Source organism: Odocoileus virginianus, chromosome 10 (assembly GCF_023699985.2).
Source record: "Odocoileus virginianus isolate 20LAN1187 ecotype Illinois chromosome 10, Ovbor_1.2, whole genome shotgun sequence".
Lineage (NCBI taxonomy): Eukaryota > Metazoa > Chordata > Mammalia > Artiodactyla > Cervidae > Odocoileus > Odocoileus virginianus.
Window position 1 is genome coordinate 12,391,452 of NC_069683.1, and position 21,386 is coordinate 12,412,837.

Genomic DNA, 21,386 nt, shown 5'->3' on the forward strand with positions numbered 1-21,386 from the left:
AGGTGTTGTTGTTTCTAAATGCACCGTGTATATAGAAGAAGGTTTAATGTGTCGTGGGTAAAGCTTATGTGTGTTTAGGAGCCTCTTCCACCAAATGAGACCCAAGTCCCAGGTGGCGCTAGTGGTAAAGAACCCACCTGCCAGTGGAGGAGACTTCAGACACGCGAGTTCGATCCCTGGGTGGGGGAGATCCCCTGGAGAAGGAAATGGCATCCCACTCCAGTATTCTTGCCTGGAGCATCCCATGGACAGAGGAGCCTGGTGGGCTACAGCCCATGGGGTCGCCAAGAGTCGGACATGACTGAGCATGCTCACATCCCTGTCCCATACCTCACTGATAACTGTCAAACAGATGGGGGAAGTACGCTCCCAGAATTTCTCTCTATACAAAGATGTGTGCATATATAATTTTTGTTAATAAAAATGAGATCATGCTTTAATGTACAGAATATTCTGCTGTCTGCATTTTTTTTTCAGTTACTGTTTCATGGGCACCCTTCCATCTGGTATCTACGATTTTCACTTTTAGAGGCTTCGTAGCATTTCATGGTTTCTCAATGACTTTCCTATTGAACACAGGTTATCTCTACATTGTTCACTATTGTAAACTGAAGAACTAATTCAAGGGAAGTTCATGGGTTCCTTTAGAGGGCCGTTGGTGCCACGTCTTGTTTTCAAAGCCAAGTTCTTCCTTTATCATCTTGTTTGGTTTTCACAGAAACCTTCCCAGAAAGGTAAATCCCCATTCACAAATAGGAAAGCTAAGTTTGTTGAGAGGGAGGACATCTCAAGGATGCCAGTAATTGTGGCGGGAGGGGCCTGGGACACCTCCAGTTACACTTGACAGGGCCTGCAGCGGCCAAGCCAGTGATTCGAGCCTACAAGAGGAGGCCAAGCTACGATGATAAGTGATGCTTGACTTCAGTGTCAAGGCACGGACAGCGGGAGATGGGGCCTGCAGGTAAAGGGGGATATTGTTGGTCTCTTGACTTCAGATGCCAACCCCTTGAGCCCAGGCACTGACCCTTTGACCTGTTGTGGACTCACAAGCCCAGGGATCGCTTGAGCTTTTAGTCTTCAGGAGAAGCAGGAAGTGCGGATTCTTACACGAGATCTCCCAGGTAGCCAATATAGCCACCTTATGTGGGAATCTTCAGCCCTTGCAGGCCAGATTGTGAGCCCCACTTCAGGCCCAAATCTCATTTTCTACTTTGGATTCTCAACCAGGGCCCTAAAATGTAGGCCGAGTAGCCGGAACCTGACAAAGCAGGCACTTGGAACAACAAACCCCCAGGTCCTTGCTGTCCCATCACCCTGTGAGGGTAAGTGGCCCAGAAAAAGACTCATGTTGTGACTTGCTCTCCTGGTTCCGGGGACCTTTGGTCAGCCTTCGTTGCTGGGCTTTGTGAGTAAGGCTTGATTCCATTCACCCTCTCCTTAGCTTTTTTTTGAAGAGCAATTTTTAAAAATACGTATTTTTATTTATTTGGCTGTGCCGGGTCTTAGTTGCTGAACAGAGGATCTTTGATATTCATTGTGGCATGCGGGATCTTCAGTTGCGACATGTAGGATCTAGTTCCCAACCAGGGATTGAACTCGGTCCCCCTGCATTGGGAGCTCAGAGTCTTAGACGTTGGACCACCAGGAAGTCCCGCCTTAGCCTTCTTTGTGTACATTTCTCCTGCCCAGCCAGGTCAGAGCCTGGACCATGTTCCCAGGGGGCTTGGTCGTGTCTGGTGAAAATCACTAAGCTTCCTGGATATGGCTAACTACTTCCCCTTGACTTTTCTCCCTCTCCTGGGACAGTGTCATGATCAAGAGTAAGACCCCTGGAGTCACACTGCTTGGGGTGCACTCCCTGCTCCGTCTCGAGGTCGAGGTGTGGCCTTGGGCGGGTCACTTCACCCTCGGGTGCCACCCAGTTATCTGTAAGTGGGAAGAAGTGCTCAGCTCGGCAGTGTGACTTACTAGCCTTCCTTTGTTCTCCTCCCACTTTGCCAGGGGCTGAGCGGATGCTAGTACAAAGACCACCCCCTTGCCCTAAAGGAGCATGACCCTGACCTAACTATGTTCAGAGGTCAGCAAATGGCTCACTTGGGGGCAGAGAAAACTCGGTCAGGTCTTTGAGTTTTGAGATCATTTGAGTTCCCAGGTACCTGGAAGGTTGTGCTTCCAGATTGCTCTGGGATGCTGAGGCAGAGTGCCCATCTCCTTCCCACCAAAGACTCATGGCGGACTCGGAGCTGGACTGTATCTCAACCACAAATGGGAGAGAACCTGCTGGCTCTTCAGTGCTTGGCTTGTGGGTCCAGCTTCCTTCCCCTCTGGAGATCAACCCAGGACTCACCTTCCCGGCTGAGAGGAGGCTCCCAGCTCTCCCCCTTGGCCTAGCTTCCTGTGCGCCAGGTTCGAGAGAACGTCCCCCAGGACCTCCGCGGTGGTCCAGCGACGAAGAAGCTTCCTGCCAGGGCAGGGGACACCTGCATCTTCCTGCTCCAGGGAGGTCCCACATGCCTCGGAGCAACTAAGCCTGTGCACCTAGAGCCCACGCTCTGCAACAGGAGAAGGCACGGCTGGAGAAGCCCGCCCACCGCAGTGAAGAGTAGCCCCCCACCCCCCCCACCCCCACCCCCCCGCGCCGAAACTAGAGAAAGCCTGAGCGCAGTAACCAAGACCCAGCACGGCCCAAGATAAGCTTAACTAATTAATTAAATGGGCTTCCCTGGTGGCTCAGATGGTAAAGAATCTGCCTGCAATGTGAGAGACCCACGTTTGATCCCTGGGTTGGGAAGATCCCCAGGAGAAGGGAATGGCTACCCCATTCCAGAATTCTTACCTGGAGAATTCCAGTGGATAGAGGAGCCTGGTGGGCTTATGTCGGTGGGGTCACAAGGATTCAAGACACAACTGCGCAGTTAAATAAATTTAAAAATTGAATTTAAATTTAAAAAGAGCACTTTCCCTGGGACGTTCCCATGTCTGTCTAGTCCCAAGGGCCTATTCCTCTGTCCCCTCGCTGTATGACCCTGGGGCATGGACCTCCCCGCCCCAGGCCCAGACTGCACCACTCTGGACCCATTTTGCTTGCAGCGAACAGGAGGTGGTGATTTCTGCCACCGCTCAGTTTCCCCAGGATGAAGGAGACGCGGCAGGTTAGCTGTAAGCCTGGGGCAGCTACTCAAAATACGTTAAATGAATGAGTGGGAAAAAACAGGGAGGAATGAAAGCTTAATTTTAGAATTTAGAGTGGCCACTGCATGCCAGGTTTTGCTCTGGAGACAGGTCAGTGAAAAGCGAGATAAAGTTCCTGCCCACACATTTAAGAGGGGGAAGCAGACACTAAGCCGATACCCTCATCAATGAATGTGAAATTATAGAGATGCATCTTATATCAGAATGGAATTTAATTCTCTGTGAGTATCATAAGCTGATCCATCCCAACTGGGACTTAACTGGGCAGAACTTTGAAGTAGGGAAGAGGAAAGGGATCATGAGGGGCAAAGGCCCTGGGGCAATCAGGTTCCTCTCAAGTTGAACACAGAGTTACCTATGACGCAGCAATTCCACTCCTATGTACTTGAGAGATGAAAACTTGTCCACATGAAAATTTGTACATGGATGTTTATAGCATCATTATTCGTAATCAGAAAGGGAAACCACCCAATGTGCATTAACTAACGAATGGATGAACGAAATGGTATAAATGTACAATGAATATTGAAAGTGAAAGGTGCTCAGTCGTGTCCGACTCTTTGCGACCCCGTGGACTTTATAGTCCATGGAATCCTCCAGGCCAGAATACTGGAGGGGGTAGCCTTTCCCTTCTCCAGGGGAATCTTCCCAACCCAGGGATCGAAGCCGGGTCTCCCGCATTGCAGGCGGATTCTTTACCAGCTGAGCCACAGGGAAGCCCTAGAATACTAGTCAGCCATAAAAAGGAATGAAGGACGATTCCCGCTACAACACTGGAAACCTGATGCTGAACGGAGCCGGTCACAAGGGGCCACTTACATGGCTTGATGGGCCGCACGTTGTACGCGTCCGTTTACATGACAGATGAGCATGGCCAGGGCAGACGAGCCCGTTGCGGGGTGCGTCCGTTTGCTCCGGCTGCCATGACACTGTGCCGCGGGCGGGGGGGTGCTTAAACAGCGGAAATGTGTTTTCTCAGAGACCTGGAGGGCAGAAGTCAGAGATCACGTGTTAAAAGGTTTAGTTTCGTTCCGAGGTCCCTCTGCTTGGCTTGTCAACGGCCCTCTTTCTCCCTCTCTCTGTCTACGTCCTAATCTCTTCTTGTGATGCTGGTCACACGGGATCAGGGCCCTCTCTAGTGACCTCGTTTTACCTCTTTAAAGATGAATTCCTGGCAGCCCTGTGATTAGGACTCTGAGCTCTCGCTCCTGAGGGCCTGGGTTTGATCCCTGGTCAGGGAATGACACTCCCACAAGCCAGGAAAAGATGGTGTCTCCAAATAGGTCACATTCTGAGGCCTGCAGTCAACATCCCATGTGAACGGGGGCACGGGCAGCAGTGCCTAACTCGACTGAATGAGCACAGGGCTTCTTTCCAGGGTGATGAAAATCTTCTGGTGTTAGGGCTAGATCAGTGCTCAACTTTGTGCATACAGGCACGCCTCAGAGATGCTGCGGGTCTGGTTCCAGACCACCACAATAAAACGAACATCACCATAAAACGTCACATGAATATTTTGGTTTCCCAGTGCATACAAAAGTTATGTCTATGCTATATTGTAGTCTATTAAGTGTGCAATAGCATCATGTCTACAAAAACAATGTTCAGACCTAAACCGAAAAATACTTTATTGCTGAAAATGCTAACCATAGTCTGAGCCTTCAGTGAGACATAGTAGTAGCATCAAAGATCACTGATACAGGACATCACTGGTGGTCCAGTGGTTAAGACTCTGTGCTCCTAACGCAGTGGACTCAGGCTCAGTCTCCGGTCGGGGAACTAAGATCCCATGTGTCCTGCACGCGATACGGCCAAAAGCTTAACAATATAAAACGAAACAAAAAAAAAAGATGTTAAGCCAAGAGCACTGATCACACATCACCATAAGAAACGTAATAATGAAAGAGCTCCAAATACTATGGGAACTGCCAAAATGCAACACATAGACATGAAGTGAGCTCTTGGAAAAATGGTGCTGACAGACTTGTTCGATACTGGGTTGCCGCAAACTTCCCATTTGTAAAAGACAAGCATCTGGGAACTGCGATAAAATGAGGGATGCTTGTATGCTCAAAGCCACTGTCTGCTCTGAAAGGACAACTTTGCCCTGGAGCAGGAAGGAGCCTGGTTTGCAGAGGGGGGAGAGAACCATGCAGTGAGAAGAGCTGGTAATTTTGGCAGAGCCCTCTCTCAACCCTGGGAGCCTTCACGGGTCTGCCTGCTCCCTCTGTAAGACCTTGCCCTTCTCCATTGTGTCTGGCATTCAAGCTCATTATAAGGGACTCTTTCAGACTGGGATTGGAAATTTATATTTTTTGTTTGTTTGTTGTTTTTATTTTTTTGAGGTGAAGTAGAAAAGAATAGCTTTATTGCTTTGCCAGGCAAAGAGAGCCACAGTGGACTAAGGCTCAAAACTGTGCATCCCTGGAGCTGGATATTTTTTAAACCTTCAAAAACCAATTTCTGTTCCTTGTGGACACTTTGCCGTGGAGCAGATGAACGCAGCTTGAGATAACCTCTTGCTTGTTGTCACGTGGTGTTTCCCATGTGTCAGGCACTGTGCCAAGTCCCAGCCAGCTACTAAGGCGTATAGTTCCAACAGCCTGGTGAAGTGGGAACCATTCCTCTCCACCCAAAGGCGCGCTGCCCATAGAACTAGTAAATGGCAAAGTCGGCATTCGAAAGTTGGCAGCCTGGTCCAGGGTCCACGCTATTACCCATCGCACTGTGCGGCTCATAGAACATCAATAGGTGAGGATTTATTGGCCTATGACAGTTCCATTTTACAGATGAGGAAACTGAGGCCCAGAGAGGGGAGCAACTTGCTGGCTGGGCTGGGCTGTGGGTTAGGGCTCATTGGGATGGGGTGGGCCTGTGCGCAGGTGTGTGGCCAGTCCCTCACAGAAGCAGAGCCGGGGAGGGTGGCTCTGGGGATGGCGGAGATTCAGAAGAGGGCTCAGAGCTGGGCACCCGCTCCAGCCTCCCTGCCACCCATGTGCCCAGCTTCACCCCTACTTCCTCCACCTCTCAGGCTGCAGGGAGAGCCTGCCCTGCCCGGGGGGCTTGGGTCCAGGTCAGAGGTGCTAAAGAGATGCCCGAGGGGGGTGCCCCAGGGCAGGAGGGGGCGGGCAGCTTCCTCCCAGCTTGGGGGCGGGTGCGGCAGGGGCCCGCGTGACCTTGTGGCTGACATTCCTTGGCGGCCACGTGGCCCCAACTGGCAGGGACAGCTGCGCACAGGGGCCGGACCGGCTTTGTTCCCAGGGTGGCGCCCGCTCTCCATTCAGGCCCTGCGCCTGCTCGGGGCTGGGTGGGCGGCGGGCACCGGGGGTGGGGGTGGTGTCCCATGAGAGCCTAGAGGCGCGGGGCCACCAGGGGTCTCTGGGAGGATGGGGCAGGACCAGACGAAGCAGCAGATCGAGAAGGGGCTCCAGCTGTACCAATCTAACCGCACGGAGAAGGCGCTGCAGGTGTGGACGAAGGTGCTGGAGAAGAGCTCAGACCTCGTGGGGCGCTTCCGCGTGCTGGGCTGCCTCGTCACGGCCCACTCGGAGATGGGCCGCTACAAGGAGATGCTCAAGGTGGGAGCGTGCGTGGCCAGGCTGGGCAGGTGGGGCCCGGCGGGGCTTCTCCCAGGCTTCCCAGGCCCCTGCCCGCCTCCTCAGACTCGCCCGCACCCCCCATGCTGGTGGCCGAGGTCTGAGGCTCTGAATCCTCTGCATCTCAGGCCCTGGGTCTTGGATGCTCTGTCTTGGCTTTGGATTTGGGCCTGTGGCCTTGAGCTTTGGTGTCTGAGGTTCTCAGCCTCGGGGTTTGAAGCACTCGAGGCCAGGTCTGAGTCAAGGTTCCAGTCCTTTCCTATGGGGTTCTGTCTAAGCCTGGAGTGGGGGCGGTGCACTGGCTCCAGGTTCGAGGCTGGGGGGCTGGGCAGGTGGTGGAGACTGCAGACCAGGTTCGGGATGGAAGTTGAAAGCAGAGGGTCTGGGTTTGGGAGGTGAAGGCTCCCGGGTGCAGCTTCCAGTCTGGCTGGGGAGCCCAGCACATATCTGAGGCTAGGGGTGGGTGCTCTGGGTCTGAGGCTCTGGGCTGGGGGGTGGGGGGGCCTTGGAGGGGCAGAGGCTGAGCGCCCCGGCCCTCCTCCACGGCGGGCAGTTTGCTGTGGTCCAGATTGACACCGCCCGGGAGCTGGAGGACGCCAACTTCCTCCTGGAGAGCTACCTGAACCTGGCGCGCAGCAACGAGAAGCTGTGTGAGTTCCACAAGACCATCTCCTACTGCAAGACCTGCCTCGGCCTGCCCGGCACCAGGGCGGCTGCCCAGCTCGGAGGCCAGGTCAGCCTGAGCATGGGCAACGCCTTCCTGGGCCTCAGCCTCTTCCAGAAGGCCCTGGAGAGCTTCGAGAAGGCCCTGCGCTATGCCCACAACAATGACGACGCCATGCTCGAGTGCCGCGTGTGCTGCAGCCTGGGCAGCTTTTACGCTCAGGTCAAGGTGCGCCTGGGGCCCCGGGGGGAGGGGGCGGAGCTTCCGGCTCCCGGAGGGCCTCCTAGGGGCCGTGCTCCCTGTTGTATCACCTCGTCCAGTCCTCCCACATAAGTAGGGACGAGGCCGATGGGAGTCTGAGAAGAGAGAGACTTAGCCGGGAGCTGCAGACTTGGCCAGGCTTCCCAGTGGCTCTATTGGTGAAGAACCCAACTGCCAGTGCAGGAGACATAAGAGATGCAGGTTCAATCCCTGGGCCAGGAAGATCCCCTGGAGGAGGGAATGCAACCCACTCCGGTCTTTTGCCCGGAGAGTCCCATGGACAGAGGAGTCTGGTGGGCTACAGTCCATCAGGTCGCAGAGTCAGACACAAGTGCGGTGACCTAGCATGCAGAGATGTGGTCAGGCAGGGCAGAGCCAAAATTCAAGCTTCAGTCTGTCTGACTTCCTGAGGGAGTGGGAAGCTCCTATAAACCTGTACTACCATGAGTTTGCTGTATCGTCTTAGGCAAGTCACTTCTCCTCTCCAGACCTATGAAATGAGGGTGAATGGAACCCGCCTTATAACACGATAAGGATTCATTCATCAAACACATATTGAGTACCTGTTATACCCCAGGCATTGTCGGTCAGGATATAGCAGTGAAAATAACAGCCAAGTGCCTGGGCTCATGAAGCTTGCTTTCTAGCTGGGGGAGGAAGTTGAATAAATATAATCAGCAAAGCCAAGTATCCAGCGTGGTGGAAAGTGCTGAGGAAAAAGGAAAGGGGGTCGGAAGGGCCGAGGAGGCAAGTTCAAACAGGGTGGCAGAGGTGATGTCTGATGACTTGGAGAAGAGAGGGTGAGCCATACAGAAATCTGGCAAAAGAGTGAAAAGCAGGGAATGGTGAAAGCCCAGCTCTGCTCTTAGGGGAGCTTGCCTTGTGTATTCCAGGAAGGACAGAGGCCAGCGTGGCTGTCGCAGGAGGGTGAGAGAAGGTGGGAGGTGGTGGGTCCAGGAGGTAAGAGGAAAGGGAGATCGCAGAGTGAGAAGGAGCTGATGGAGCCAGTGGCCGCAGGCTTCCGGTCCTGAGCATTCGCTCTCCCTCCAGACAGCCAGGCTGCACTTGGCCCTTGGGGGATGTCAGCGCCTGGTCCATAATAATGCCTAATAAACCTTGCGAAAGTCAAAGTGTGAAAGTGTTAGTTGCTCAGTCGTGTCCGATTCTTTGCGACCCTGTGGACTGTAGCCCACCAGGCTCCTCCGTCCATGGGATTCTCCAGGCAAGAATACTGGAGTGGGTAGCCATTCTCTTCTCCAGGGGATCTTCCCAACCCAGGGATGGAACCCACCTCTCTTAAGTTTCCTGCATGGGTAGGCAGGTTCTTTACCACTAGCTCCACCTGGGAAAGCAGCTGGATGTGAGGAAATGAGAGTCATCCATGGATTGATGGATCATCCTTCATTTGAGGATTTTGTTTTCAGCAATAAGACATCTGGGAAAGTCATTCTGTGAGATCAAATAGGGTTGGAGAGAGATAGGGGTGTTTTAAAACCTTTTTTTATTATGAAGAAAAGAAACCATATAGGAATACATAGAGGATGATATAATGAATCACCATATACCGGCTACTTATATTATTAACAATTATTAATATTTTGCCATGTTGACTTACATATTTTTCACTGAAGTGTTGTGATATAAAATTATATCACATTATATCCCATGCATTATGGAACTTCCTTGGAGGTCCAGTGGCTAAGACTCTATGCCCCCAGTGCAGGGTGCTGGGGTTAGATCCCTGGTCAGGGAACTGTATCCAGCATGCTGCAACTAAGAGTTTTCATGCTGCAGCTAAAGACCTGGAGCAGCCAGATAAATAATTTTTTAAAATTATACACATCACAAAGTTTTACCCAGAAGTAGTTCAGTATGCATTTCTGAGGAATAAAAAGACCATTTTCTGGTATAAGGACACTTTATTATATAATCACAATACTATTCTCACACACACCATGGTGAACAATTATCTCTTAAATTTCTCTATTTATCCTGAAAATACACCTTTACCCTCATCTTGTTTGAACTGGAACACAAGCAAGAACCACACACTGCAGTGATCATGATGTCACTTTCAATAGAAAGTTAATAGACTACTCTTTATTCTCCATGATTTACTGAAGAAGCCAGATTAATTAATATTCCATCTCATTGTCTCATTGCTTCCTCAAGGAGTCACATAAGCTGTTTCTTTGTCTCCATTACTTTCTATGAACGAGAATTTAAAAAATGACTTGGTAAGGTCTAGGTCACACATTTTTTAATGTTTTCTTTTTTTTAATGTGGACCATATTTGAAGCCTTTTTTGGATTTGTTACAATATTGTTTATGTTTTGGTTTTTTGACCACAAAGCATGTGGGACCTTAGCTGCCCCGCCAAGGACTGAACCTGCACCCCCTGCGTTGAAAAGGGAAGTCTTAACCGCTGGACCACCAGGGAAGTCCTGTAGGTCATGCATTTCTGGTGAGAACCTATACAAGCAGGACTGAGTGCTTCATAAGACACCGTAATGACATCTGAGCAAGTGACCACCTGATCCCACTCTTTTCAGCTTTGCCTTCGTCCTTGCAGGACCAGCAGGTTAATTTGTGGGGTGACACTTTGTGAATATTCAGTTCGGCAACAGTATTTTCCATAATGGTTTGAGCATTTGTTGATGTCTGTTGCGTGAATCAATTCTGTCAACTCTCATGAAATGGTGACTTCCAAGTTCTATGATACCTTCTACAGTTATCAGCTGGGATTTTCCTATAAGGAAGAACTTTCCCTCATTAATAAGAGCTAGCTGATTACTCTGAAATACAGTTCCTAAAGGAAAGGTAGATACATCTTTGTCCCTCTCCTTTAATTGCCATATTTCATGATAACAAGTTGATATGATAGTTTTGTTTTGCTTCCTCTTTTTGGTATTTCATCATGAAATCTTGGACTTAAAAAAATATTCAGTATTCTTCAGTCATTTGCAACCATTGTTCCTTTTGATACTCATGTTATCTTAATGTTAGTCAGTGGAACTCTCTTCAGCATGACCCCTATGTCCTTTTGACGAAACTTCCTTTAGTCTTTGAAAGAAAGCATTCTTGTTTTCCGGCACAATAGCCTGTCCCATGGTATTGTGTACAGTTGCCCCTTGGTATTCTCAGGGGATTTGTTCCAGAATCCCCGAGGACACCAAAATCCAGGAATGCTCAAGCCTCTTATGTAATATGGTGTAGTATTTGCATAGAACCTACATATATGGCTGCAGTGGGTCTTAGTTGTGGCACGTGGGATCTAGTTCCCTGACCAGGGATCAGACCCGGACACCCTGCGTTGGGAGTCTGGAGTCTTACCCACTGGACCACCAGGGAAGTCCCCCCTCCTATATTCTTTAAATCATCTCTGGTTGTTGTTTTAGTCACTAAGTCGAGTCCTACCCTTTTGTGACCCCATGGACTGTAGCCTGCCAGGCTCCTCTGTCCGTGGGGTTCTCCAGGCAAGAATACTGGAGTGGGTTGCCATTTCCTTCACCAGGGGATCTTCCCCAGCCAAGAATCAAACCTGTGTCATTGGCAGGCAGATTCTTTCCCACTGAGCCACCAAGGAAGCCCAGATTATTTATAAAACCTAAAACACTGTAAATGCTAGATTAATAGGTGCCTGGCAACTTCAAGCTTTGCTTTTTTAGAACTCTCTGGACTTTTCCCCCAATATTTTCAAGCTTTGATTGGATGTGGTGCCCTTGGGTTCTGAGGGCCCACTGTATTTCCTGCTTCAGACCTGCAAAGACCGGATGTGGGCTCTCAGGATGCTTACTGCCACTGGCTTGTTATTGCTGCTAAATCTCCTTGGTCTCGAGGACAATTGGACTTTATACTGAAATCTCCAACTCAAACCTAATGTTTCAGGATTTTCTTTATTTCAAACTTGATTTTTTTTTCTCATAGGCTGGAAATCTTAGTTTCTAACAACATAACTAAATATTTACTTTATCTAACAAAGTACACAAAATAATTTCAAAAGACAATATACCACTATTACTGAAAAAAAAAAAAGATGACACGAGGTTTAAGATTTCTCTGCTGTTCTTTTATCTTTATGATATATCCCACTATGGTTGAACTGTTCAAGTGTATGTTTTAAGGTCATTTGAAATAACACTTTTTCTGTATGGTTATATTAATAAGAGGTTATATATTATGGCAATTATGAAATCATCATAATATATTATAATATACCTTAATTATATTATGATTAATTATAATTATATTATCATTATAATTATGTTATATTTTAAATATATATTTTATATATTATAATATATAATAATAAATATACAATACATTATATATAATAATAAATATATGATATAATTATAATATACTATGTATTATGTTATTTAATTATTATATAAAATTATATATTATTATGTATTATAATATTATTTTAACATATAATATATAATATATTATATATGTTATATATTATATTTATATATAATATAGATCATTATTATATATTATGTATTATATATTATAATCCTATTATATTTATTACAATACATATAATAAATAAAATATAATGTTATATATTATATATGTAATTATATATAATAATTATTATGTAATAACATTATATATTATATTAATTATATATTCAATTATATATAATATATAATTAAATATTAATATAATTATAATATATTATAATATATTATATTCATTATAATAATACATAATTATTACATAATATAACATAACATAATAATTATATATAATAAAAATAATTATTTTATAATATATAATATATTATACTATATTATCATTATAATATATAATTAAATAATTTATTATATAATTAATATATAATGTAATGCATAATATAATTATATAATAATTATATATTATATAATATTCATTGTATATTATATAATTTATTATATTATTATATATAATATATAAGTATATAATATATTATCATTATATTATAATTAATTATATTAATTATAATTATATTAAATTAATTATAATTTTATATAATAATATACAGTTAAGGTCATTTGTTTCCATTTTCTAATCTTAGGCTTTTTAAAATTAAATTTCCTATTTTTAAGTCTGTAAAACATTTACATGGCTTCAAATTAAAAAGTACCTAGTACAAATTAAATTTATTTTATTTTTTAATTTTTTAAAATTAATTAATTTATTTATTTTACTTTACAATATTATATTGGTTTTGCCATACATTACTTGAATCCTCCATGGGTGTACATGTGTTCCCCATCCTGAATCCCCCTCCCACCTCCCTCCCCATCCCATCCCTCTGGGTCATCCCAGTGCACCAGCCCCAAGCATCCTGTATCATGCATTGAACCTGGACTGGCAATTCACTTCACGTATGATAATTTACATGTTTCAATGCCATGCTCCCTATCATTCCGCCCTCGCCCTCTCCCACGGAGTCCAAAAGACTGTTCAATACATCTGTGTCTCTTTTTGCTGTCTCACATACAGGGTTATCATTACCATCTTTCTAAATTCCATATATATGCATTAGTATACTGTATTGGTGTTTTTCTTTCTGGCTTAGTTCACTCTGTATAATAGGCTCCAGTTTCATCCACCTCATTAGAACTGATTCACATGTATTCTTTAAAAAAAAAAAAAGGTATTCTTTTTCATGGCTGAGTAATATTCCATGGTGTATATGTACCACAGCTTCCTTATCCATTCGTCTGCTGATGGGCATCTAGGTTGCTTCCATGTCCTGGCTATTATAAACAGTGCTGCGATGAACATTGGGGTGCACGTGTCTCTTTCAGATCTGGTTTCCTCAGTGTGTATGCCCAGAAGCGGAATTGCTGGGTCATATGGCAGTTCTATTTCCAGTTTTTTAAGAAATCTCCACACTGTTCTCCATAGTGGCTGTACTAGTTTGCATTCCCACCAACAGTGTAAGAAGGTTCCCTTTTCTCCACACCCTCTCCAGCATTTATTACTTGTAAACTTCTGGATAGCAGCAATTCTGACTGGTGTGTAATGGTACCTCATTGTGGTTTTGATTTTTATTTCTCTGATAATGAGTGATGTTGAGCATCTTTTCATGTGTTTGTTAGCCATCTGTATGTCTTCTTTGGAGAAATGTCTGTTTAGTTCTTTGGCCCACTTTTTGATTGGGGCTTTTATTTTTTTGGAATTGAGCTGCAGAAGTTGCTTGTATATTTTTGAGATTAATCCTTTGTCTGTTGCTTCGTTTGCTATTATTTTCTCCCAATCTGAGGGCTGTCTTTTCACCTTGCTTATAGTTTTCTTTGTTGTGCAGAAGGTTTTAATTTTAATTAGGTCCCATTTGTTTATTTTTGCCTTTATTTCCAATATTCTGGGAGGTGGGTCATAGAGGATCCTGCTGTGGTTTATGTTGGAGAGTGTTTTGCCTGTTTTCCTCTAGGAGTTTAATAGTTTCTGGTCTTACATTTAGATCTTTAATCCATTTTGAGTTTATTTTTGTGTATGGTATTAGAAAGTGTTCTAGTTGCATTCTTTTACAAGTGGTTGACCAGTTTTCCCAGCACCACTTGTTAAAGAGATAATCTTTTCTCCATTGTATATTCTTGCCTCCTCTGTCGAAGATAAGGTGACCATAGGTTCGTGGATTTATCTCTGGGCTTTCTATTCTGTTCCATTGATCTATATTTCTGTCTTTGTGCCAGCACCACACTGTCTTGATGACTGTGGCTTTGTAGTAGAGCCTGAAGTCAGGCAGGTTGATTCTTCCAGTTCCATTCTTCTTTCTCAAGGTTGCTCTGGCTCTTCGAGGTTTTTTGTATTTCCATACAAACAGTACAAATTATGTTATTAGAAACAGGTTTTTATTGGGGTTACCAAGAGCTCTCTTTGGGTCATATTAGCTTGTTGGATATCAAATAAAAATTCAAGTAGGTTTTCTACAAAAAAGAACAGAGAATCGGGGCTATAGTTGAATGGGACATGAAGCCAAAGGTTGTTGTTGGGTTATTTCTGTTTTTCACGTGAGGTAAGAAATGCCAGACTGTGTTTTTATGGTGATGGGATTATTCAGTAGTGAGAGACTGGGGAGGGGGCTTCCAGAGCCCGCACGGAGGGGTTCATTTAGTTTGATGGGCGCAGGGAGGAGAAGGAGGGAGGCCCTGGAGACAGGGCCGGTGGGCTTGACGGAGAAGGCGGGTGAGGGAGCCGCTCTGATTTCCTTCTCTTTCCTAACGGGGTGTATGGTGAGGTCATGTGCTCATGGCAGGCTAAGACATTAGAAGTTTGAGGAGAAGGAAAGGGGGAGAGGATGATTTCTTTGCCTCAGTGAGTCTGTCCTATGTTCTTGGAGCTGACTGCTGGCAATCCATCATCCAGCCTTCAGCGATGACCCGGCCGCCAGGAGGCAAACTCCAGCGTGGGGTCAGGGTGGGCTCTGACAGCCCCCCCGCCACCCTACTGTGCATCTCTGAAGGCGAGGGGCCCAACCGGGACTGCCTGAGAGGAGAAGCCAGTTGCCTTTCTTGCTTCTCATTCTCATTCATGCATTCATTCAACAAATCCTTTCTGAGCCAGGAACTGTGCTAGGCCCTTGCCAGACTCAGCAAACCAGATGGAAACCCTTACGTTCATGAGCCCGCCCCTTTGCAAGGCTGTTCCCTCTGCCTGGATCACGGTTTTCCTGGACACCAGAATGAATGAATGAATGAGCGAAGGAGCATGCGGTGGAGCGCTCCACTTAGGGGCAGCTCCCGGCACTCAGCAGCGCCCTCGCATCCCGGCCCCTCCCTCTGCCCACTGCAGGACTACGAGAAAGCCCTGTTCTTCCCCTGCAAGGCCGCAGAGCTCGTCAACGACTATGGCAAAGGCTGGAGCCTCAAGTACCGGGCCATGAGCCAGTATCACATGGCTGTCGCTTATCGCCTGCTGGGCCACCTGGGCAGCGCCATGGAGTGCTGTGAGGTGGGCGCTGGGCAGGGGGTGGGCGGGGCCCGGGGCTTCTTCCTGCCTGCCCAGCCAGCTGAGGCCCCCCGAGGCTGGCTCCTGGGCCCCCCCTTCTCTACAGTTGAGCCCCTGAAGGGTGCGCCTGCTCCCCTTGCCCCAAATCTCATTCCCTTATAGCCTGTTCCCAGCGGAGGGTGCTTTCCTCTGCCCCCCGCTCAATACCCACTCTGTGGGACATTTTAAGTCTGAAGCGAGCCAGTCTCTGGGGTTCCACCGACCTAGGTCGGAATCCCAGCTTTGCCACTTAATAACCTCACCGGTGGCCTTGGTCGAGCCCCTTCCGCTCTCAGAGCCTCAGTCTCCAGGGTGTCAGTCCTCAGTGGTCCGGTACATGGGGGCTCAGCACCAGGAAAGGGGTACTGGGCTCTGAGGGTGTCAGAGGGGCCCCCAGGGCGAGGATGCCTCCGGGGTGGGGGGCAGACGGGCAGGCCTGAGGGACCGGCTCCGTCGCAGGAGTCTATGAAGATCGCACTGCAGCACGGGGACCGTCCGCTGCAGGCTCTCTGCCTGCTCTGCTTTGCTGACATCCACCGGAGCCGTGGGGACCTGCAGGTGAGGTCACCAGGATGCAGGGGGCGGCGGTGCGGGCCGGGCTGGGCCTGCCTGATCCATCCTCCCAACCCGGCTGCGCAGACGGCCTTCCCCAGGTACGACTCCGCCATGAGCATCATGACCGAGATCGGAAACCGCCTGGGGCAGGTGCAGGTGTTGCTGGGCGTGGCCAAGTGCTGGGTGGCCAGGAAGGCGCTGGACAAGGTGAGGGGGACCCCTGTCCTGCGCCCCCCAGCTCTCCCCAGCGCTCCCACACGTCAACCAACCGTGTGTGGGTCTGTTTCCCAACTGGGCTCTTTCAGACCCCTTGTCCAGCATCAGCCTCACCCCAGGGCATCCCAGGTCATTTTCCAGGCTCAGAGCAGGGTGTGACTTGCCCAATCACCCAGCTCCTAAAGGGCCAGACCTGGGGTTGAAACTTGAGAGGCTTGAACTACATCCTGCAATCTCACATGGAGTGGGAAATCCACTGCGGTGTTCTTGCCTGGAAAATTTCAAGGGCAGAGGAGTCTGGCAGGCAACAAAGGGTTGCAAAGGGTTGGACACAACTGAACAAGAGAGCCAAATTTTACAAACCCCCCATGAGATACGAATGTTCTTCCCATTCTGTATCCAAGTAACCTGAGGCAGCTCAGGCCTGTGTACCCCAGCCTCTTCCTCTCCCCAGCCTCACCCCTCCCTGCCTTTCCTTCCCTACAAGCCAAGGCCTCTGTCCGACGGCCCTGCCTGCAGCCCTGGCCTTTCTCCCCTTCCAGGCTCTGGATGCCATTGAGAGAGCCCAGGACCTGGCTGAGGAGGTGGGGAACAAGGTCAGACCTGATTCCATCTGCTGGGTCTGGAGACAGGAGCCCAAGGTGGGATCTTGAATGGGTGGGTGAGTGGGGAGGAGGCCACGGCCCCCACCAGCCTGCTTGTGCCCTGAGTCTTTCGTGATCTCCAGGAGATGCCCCCAGTCACCCCGACCCTGGCTGTTTCTCCTCCACTCCGAGAGCACTTGGGGGGTGGGGTGGGCAGGGCGAGAATTCCATAGCTCGGGGGATATCAGAATTCCTTAGTGGTTTGTTTCTCTTTTTTGAGTCTCTTTCTTTCTGACTGTGCTGGGTCTTCACCGCTGCTTGGGCTTTTCTCTGGTTTCGGTGCACAGGCTTCTCCCTGCCCAGGTGGCTGCCCTTGCTGTGCCGCAAGGGCTTCAGAAGGTGCGACCTCCCGGGCCCTAGAGCACGTGCTCAGTACGTGTGGCGCACAGGCTTAGTTGCTCCGTGGCACCTGGGATCTTCCCCGATCAGGGGTCAAACCTGCGTCCCCTGCATTGGCAAGCTGATTCTTCACCACTGCGCCACCAGGGAAGCCCCCCTCAGAGGTTTCTTGATGGTCATTAAGACTCTGCCACTGATAGGGAGGCGGGCACCCCAGGGCTCTTCTAGCTGTGGGTTCCAGGACTCACTGGCTTCCTGCAAGGTGGGTATAGCAAGCCCCCTTTTACAGATGAAGAAAGCGAGGCTCAGAGAGGTGCTCAAGGTCTTAACTCCACAGCCTGTGTTCTTCCCACAGTCTACGTGGCCTCTTCAAATTTCATCATCCTATCCAAACCTTTAAATGTTGAAAATAGCCTCAGAGTCTTGTGGAAGATGTGCATTTCTCAGAGGTCAGGGCACAGTCCCGTTAAAATGCCAAACAGACTCGCCTTCTGGCTTACCCAAATATCTCAACTTCTTCAGAAATGCTGAGTTGCTGTGGGTATGCAATTAACAGAAACAGGAAGGGCATCGAGGCAGCAGGTCTGGTCAATAAAAATCCTTCAAAAACATGAGGTCCCCAGTTGCTTCTAGGAGTATTGCTGATTCCACCCACCCCATCATTTGGCATGAACGGAAGCTAGGGCCAGGAAAGGGCCAGACGGTTTTCCTAGGTCCCTCAGCAAGGCAGGAGCACGGCCAGGACAGGCCCCCTGTGTCCTGGGCGCCCTGTGGCCCCGAGCGGACAGACAGCGTCTCAGGGAGCATCCTGTGGCCCCGAGCGGACAGACATCGTCTCGAGCAGCTGCTCGCGGCTGACCTGGTCTCGTCCCCCCACCCCGCCCCACCCCCGTGCCGCAGCTGGGCCAGCTGAAGCTGCACTGCCTGAGCGAGGGCATCTACCGCAGCAAAGGGCTGCAGCGGGAGCTGCGCGCCCACGTCGTGCGCTTCCACGAGTGCGTGGAGGAGACCGAGCTCTACTGCGGCCTGTGTGGCGAGTCCATCGGCGAGCGGAACAGCCGCCTGCAGGCCCTGCCCTGCTCCCACATCTTCCACCTCAGGTCAGCGCCCTGACCACACAGAGGCGGTGCTTTCGGGGCCGCCCGGGTGCCTGTTCTAAGAGTTTCCTGTCTAATCACTCATCGAAGCCTCCCAGCGGCCCTGCTGTTCTCCCCAAAGAGGCCACAGAGAGAGACTTCTTGAAAGTCATGGGAGAGCGGCGCCCGGGGCCAGAGGTGCCTCCCTCACCCATGCCTGACCCCTGGCCCAGGCTCTGGCCTGCAGGCCTCCCCGGGCACAGAGCCAGGGGTCAGCAGGGCTGCCTGCCGCGGGGAGGGGAGGAGGGAGCCGGGTCCAGGGTGGGCGGCCAGGCCGGCCGAGTGGACAGCGCCCTTTCCTCCCCACCCGAAGGTGCCTGCAGAACAACGGGACCCGAAGCTGCCCCAACTGCCGCCGCTCGTCCATGAAGCCTGGCTTCGTGTGACCCAGCAGGTCGGGGACTTCACCTCACCTCCCCTGCCCCTTCTCTGCCCTCACGCTGGAGGGCCCCGACCGGCTGAGCCTCTGCCATGCCTGTTTACTTCTGGGGCAGTGGCCGGGGGCGCCCCCTGCGACCTGCCCACCGCGGCTCCGCCTGGCCCAGCGGCCTGCCCTCCCCCGCCTCTCTGGACTTTGCTCTTTCTAGAAAAATAAAACCGTTGGTACCTGGTCCCAGTGATTCGGCCTTTCCCCGCCCATGGTCTGCCCAAGGCTGGGGGAGAGTAGCGGGCTTCCTCAGACACCCCGGTCTCTCTGCACACAGGACGAGTGCCTCCACCGCCCTCCCGGCTTCTTGGGCTGCAGCGGGAGCCGAGGCAAGACCCTGCTGGCGAGCAGGGGTGGGCGAGAGGACGCAGCACAAACACAGCAAACCAGCCACACAGAAAGTCTGCCAGAGGACTCCCCCGGTGGCCCAGTGGGCGAGAATCTGCCTGCCAACGCAGGGGACACGGGTTCGATTCCTGGTCCAGGGAGATTCCACATGCCACAGGGCGACTAGGTCCATGCATCACAACTGCTGAGCCTGCGTGCTACAGCGGGAGAGTACAGAGAGCAGTCCCCACTAGCTGCAACTAGAGAAAGCCTGCACGCAGCAGTGAAGACCCAGGGCAGCCAATAAATAAACAGAATGAATTGTATTTATTTTTAATTGAAGGATAATTGCTTTACAATATTGTGTTGGTTTCTGCCATGCATCAACACGAATCAGCCATAGGTGTACATACATCCCCTCCCTAAAAAAAAAAGAAAGACTCTTCTAGTCAGCTCAGGCTGCCATAACACGATACCACACACTGGGTGGCTAAAATAACCAAAATTTATTTCCTCGAACTTTTGGAGATTGGAAGTGCAAAATCAAGGTGCCAGCAGGGTTGGTCCCTGGTGAGGCCCCCCTTGCTGGCTTGCAGACAGCCGTTTCTCAGTGTCCCTGCATGGCATCTTCTCTGTGCTTATATGTAGAGAGGAGAGAGCAAGATTTCCCTCTCTTTAATCCCATCATGAGGGCCCCACTCTCATGATCTAATCGAACCCTAATTACTTCCCAAATGTCCCATCTCCAAATACGTCACATTGAGGGTTAGAGCTTCAACCTATGAATTTGGAGGCAGGGATACAAAATTCGGTGCATAGTAATGATTAATTGGATTAAACAAAAATCCATACTGATGTTAATAAATAAATGAACAAATGAAAATCTTAATTAAAAAAAGAATAGGATATTTACATAGTTTCAAAGTACTTCCTCACAAAATACTTGTCAATTTTAAGGGAAAAACCTCACCATGGAGAAGGTTTGCAGAACCAGATTAATCACTGAGAGAGATCGACATCTCCAGTAATGAGACAAAATGAAATCAGCTGCTACCTGAATGAATGGAGTGAGAAACTCAGCATCTCTTCTGTGAGGCTCCTGCAAAGATGAATCACGTGAATGTAAAATCATGAGAAAACACCAGATAAACACAAATGTAGAAATATTCTACAGGACTTCCCTGGTGGTCCAGTGGATAAGAATCCACCTGCCAATGCAGGGGACACAGATTTGATCCCTGGTCTGGAAGATTCTGCATGCTGTGGAGCAGCTAAAGCCTTTGCACCAGGACGGCTGAGCCATGTGCTGCAACTACTGAAGCCCAGGAGCCCTAGAGCCTGTTCCTGCAACAAGAGACTGCAATGAGAAGCCCAAGCATCACAACTAGAGAGTAGCCCCCGGTCAGTGCAACTAGAGAAAGCCCGTGGATAGCAATGAAGACCTGCCGCAACTAAAAAATAAATACATTCATTAACTTTTTAAAAGACTGTTAATGCCAGATTTTTTTTTTTTTTTTGAAAGAAATATCCTCCAAAGTAACTGTAATCTTCAAAAGTGTCAAGGTCATGAAGCCAGGGAAAGACTGAGAAACGATCCCAGATTGAAAGAAATTAAAGCCCTACAACTAAATACAATGCCTGATTCCGATCTTGATTCTGGACTGAATCCAAGTCTGAATGCAGTCTGTCCTTTAATGCTGTGAAGAACATTACTGGGACAAGTGATGAAATCTGAATGGAGTCTAGGGGTTAGATGGTAGAAACATATCAAGGTTAACTTATTGGTACTGAAGTTGTATTGTGCTTAAGTGGGAAAATGTCCTTGTTTGTAGGAAATTCCCACCAAAGTATCTGAAATGATGTGGTATTTAGTTAGGAATTTTCTCTCAAAAGATTCAAGAAAAAAATTATTTACACTGTATTTGAAACTTTTCTTTAGGTTTGAGATTTTTAAAATAAAAATATATAATTTAAAAAAAGAATAGCACAGGGTAAGGGGTTGCGGAGTGTGGGAGCAGAAAAGGCCCAGGAGGTGCAGGCTGCAGC

At 48.8% G+C, this 21,386-nt stretch overlaps 2 protein-coding genes across 3 annotated transcripts in view; both read left to right on the forward strand.

Moving 5' to 3' along the window:
• The window catches only part of CELF1 (CUGBP Elav-like family member 1), an 88,343-nt gene extending 72,823 nt beyond the window's left edge, over positions 1–15,520 (forward strand). The window contains exon 15 of the mRNA XM_020870792.1: positions 15,502–15,520. The gene's annotated coding sequence lies outside the window, so the exon portion shown is untranslated. The remainder of the gene's footprint in view (positions 1–15,501) is intronic.
• RAPSN (receptor associated protein of the synapse) lies at positions 6,503–20,975 on the forward strand. 2 transcript variants are annotated; one of them, XM_020870941.2, is made up of 9 exons: positions 6,503–6,770; positions 7,342–7,680; positions 15,502–15,660; positions 16,156–16,254; positions 16,336–16,458; positions 17,010–17,063; positions 18,351–18,550; positions 18,900–18,980; positions 19,291–20,975. In XM_020870941.2, exons 1-8 carry the CDS (start codon positions 6,579–6,581, stop codon positions 18,970–18,972), a joined length of 1,239 nt encoding a protein of 412 aa, XP_020726600.1. In that variant the 5' UTR covers positions 6,503–6,578; the 3' UTR covers positions 18,973–18,980; positions 19,291–20,975. The 2 variants fall into 2 exon arrangements, with proteins under 2 accessions (XP_020726600.1, XP_020726593.1); XM_020870934.2 differs by having other exon boundaries at positions 18,900–20,975.
• Positions 20,976–21,386: the final 411 nt, after the last annotated feature.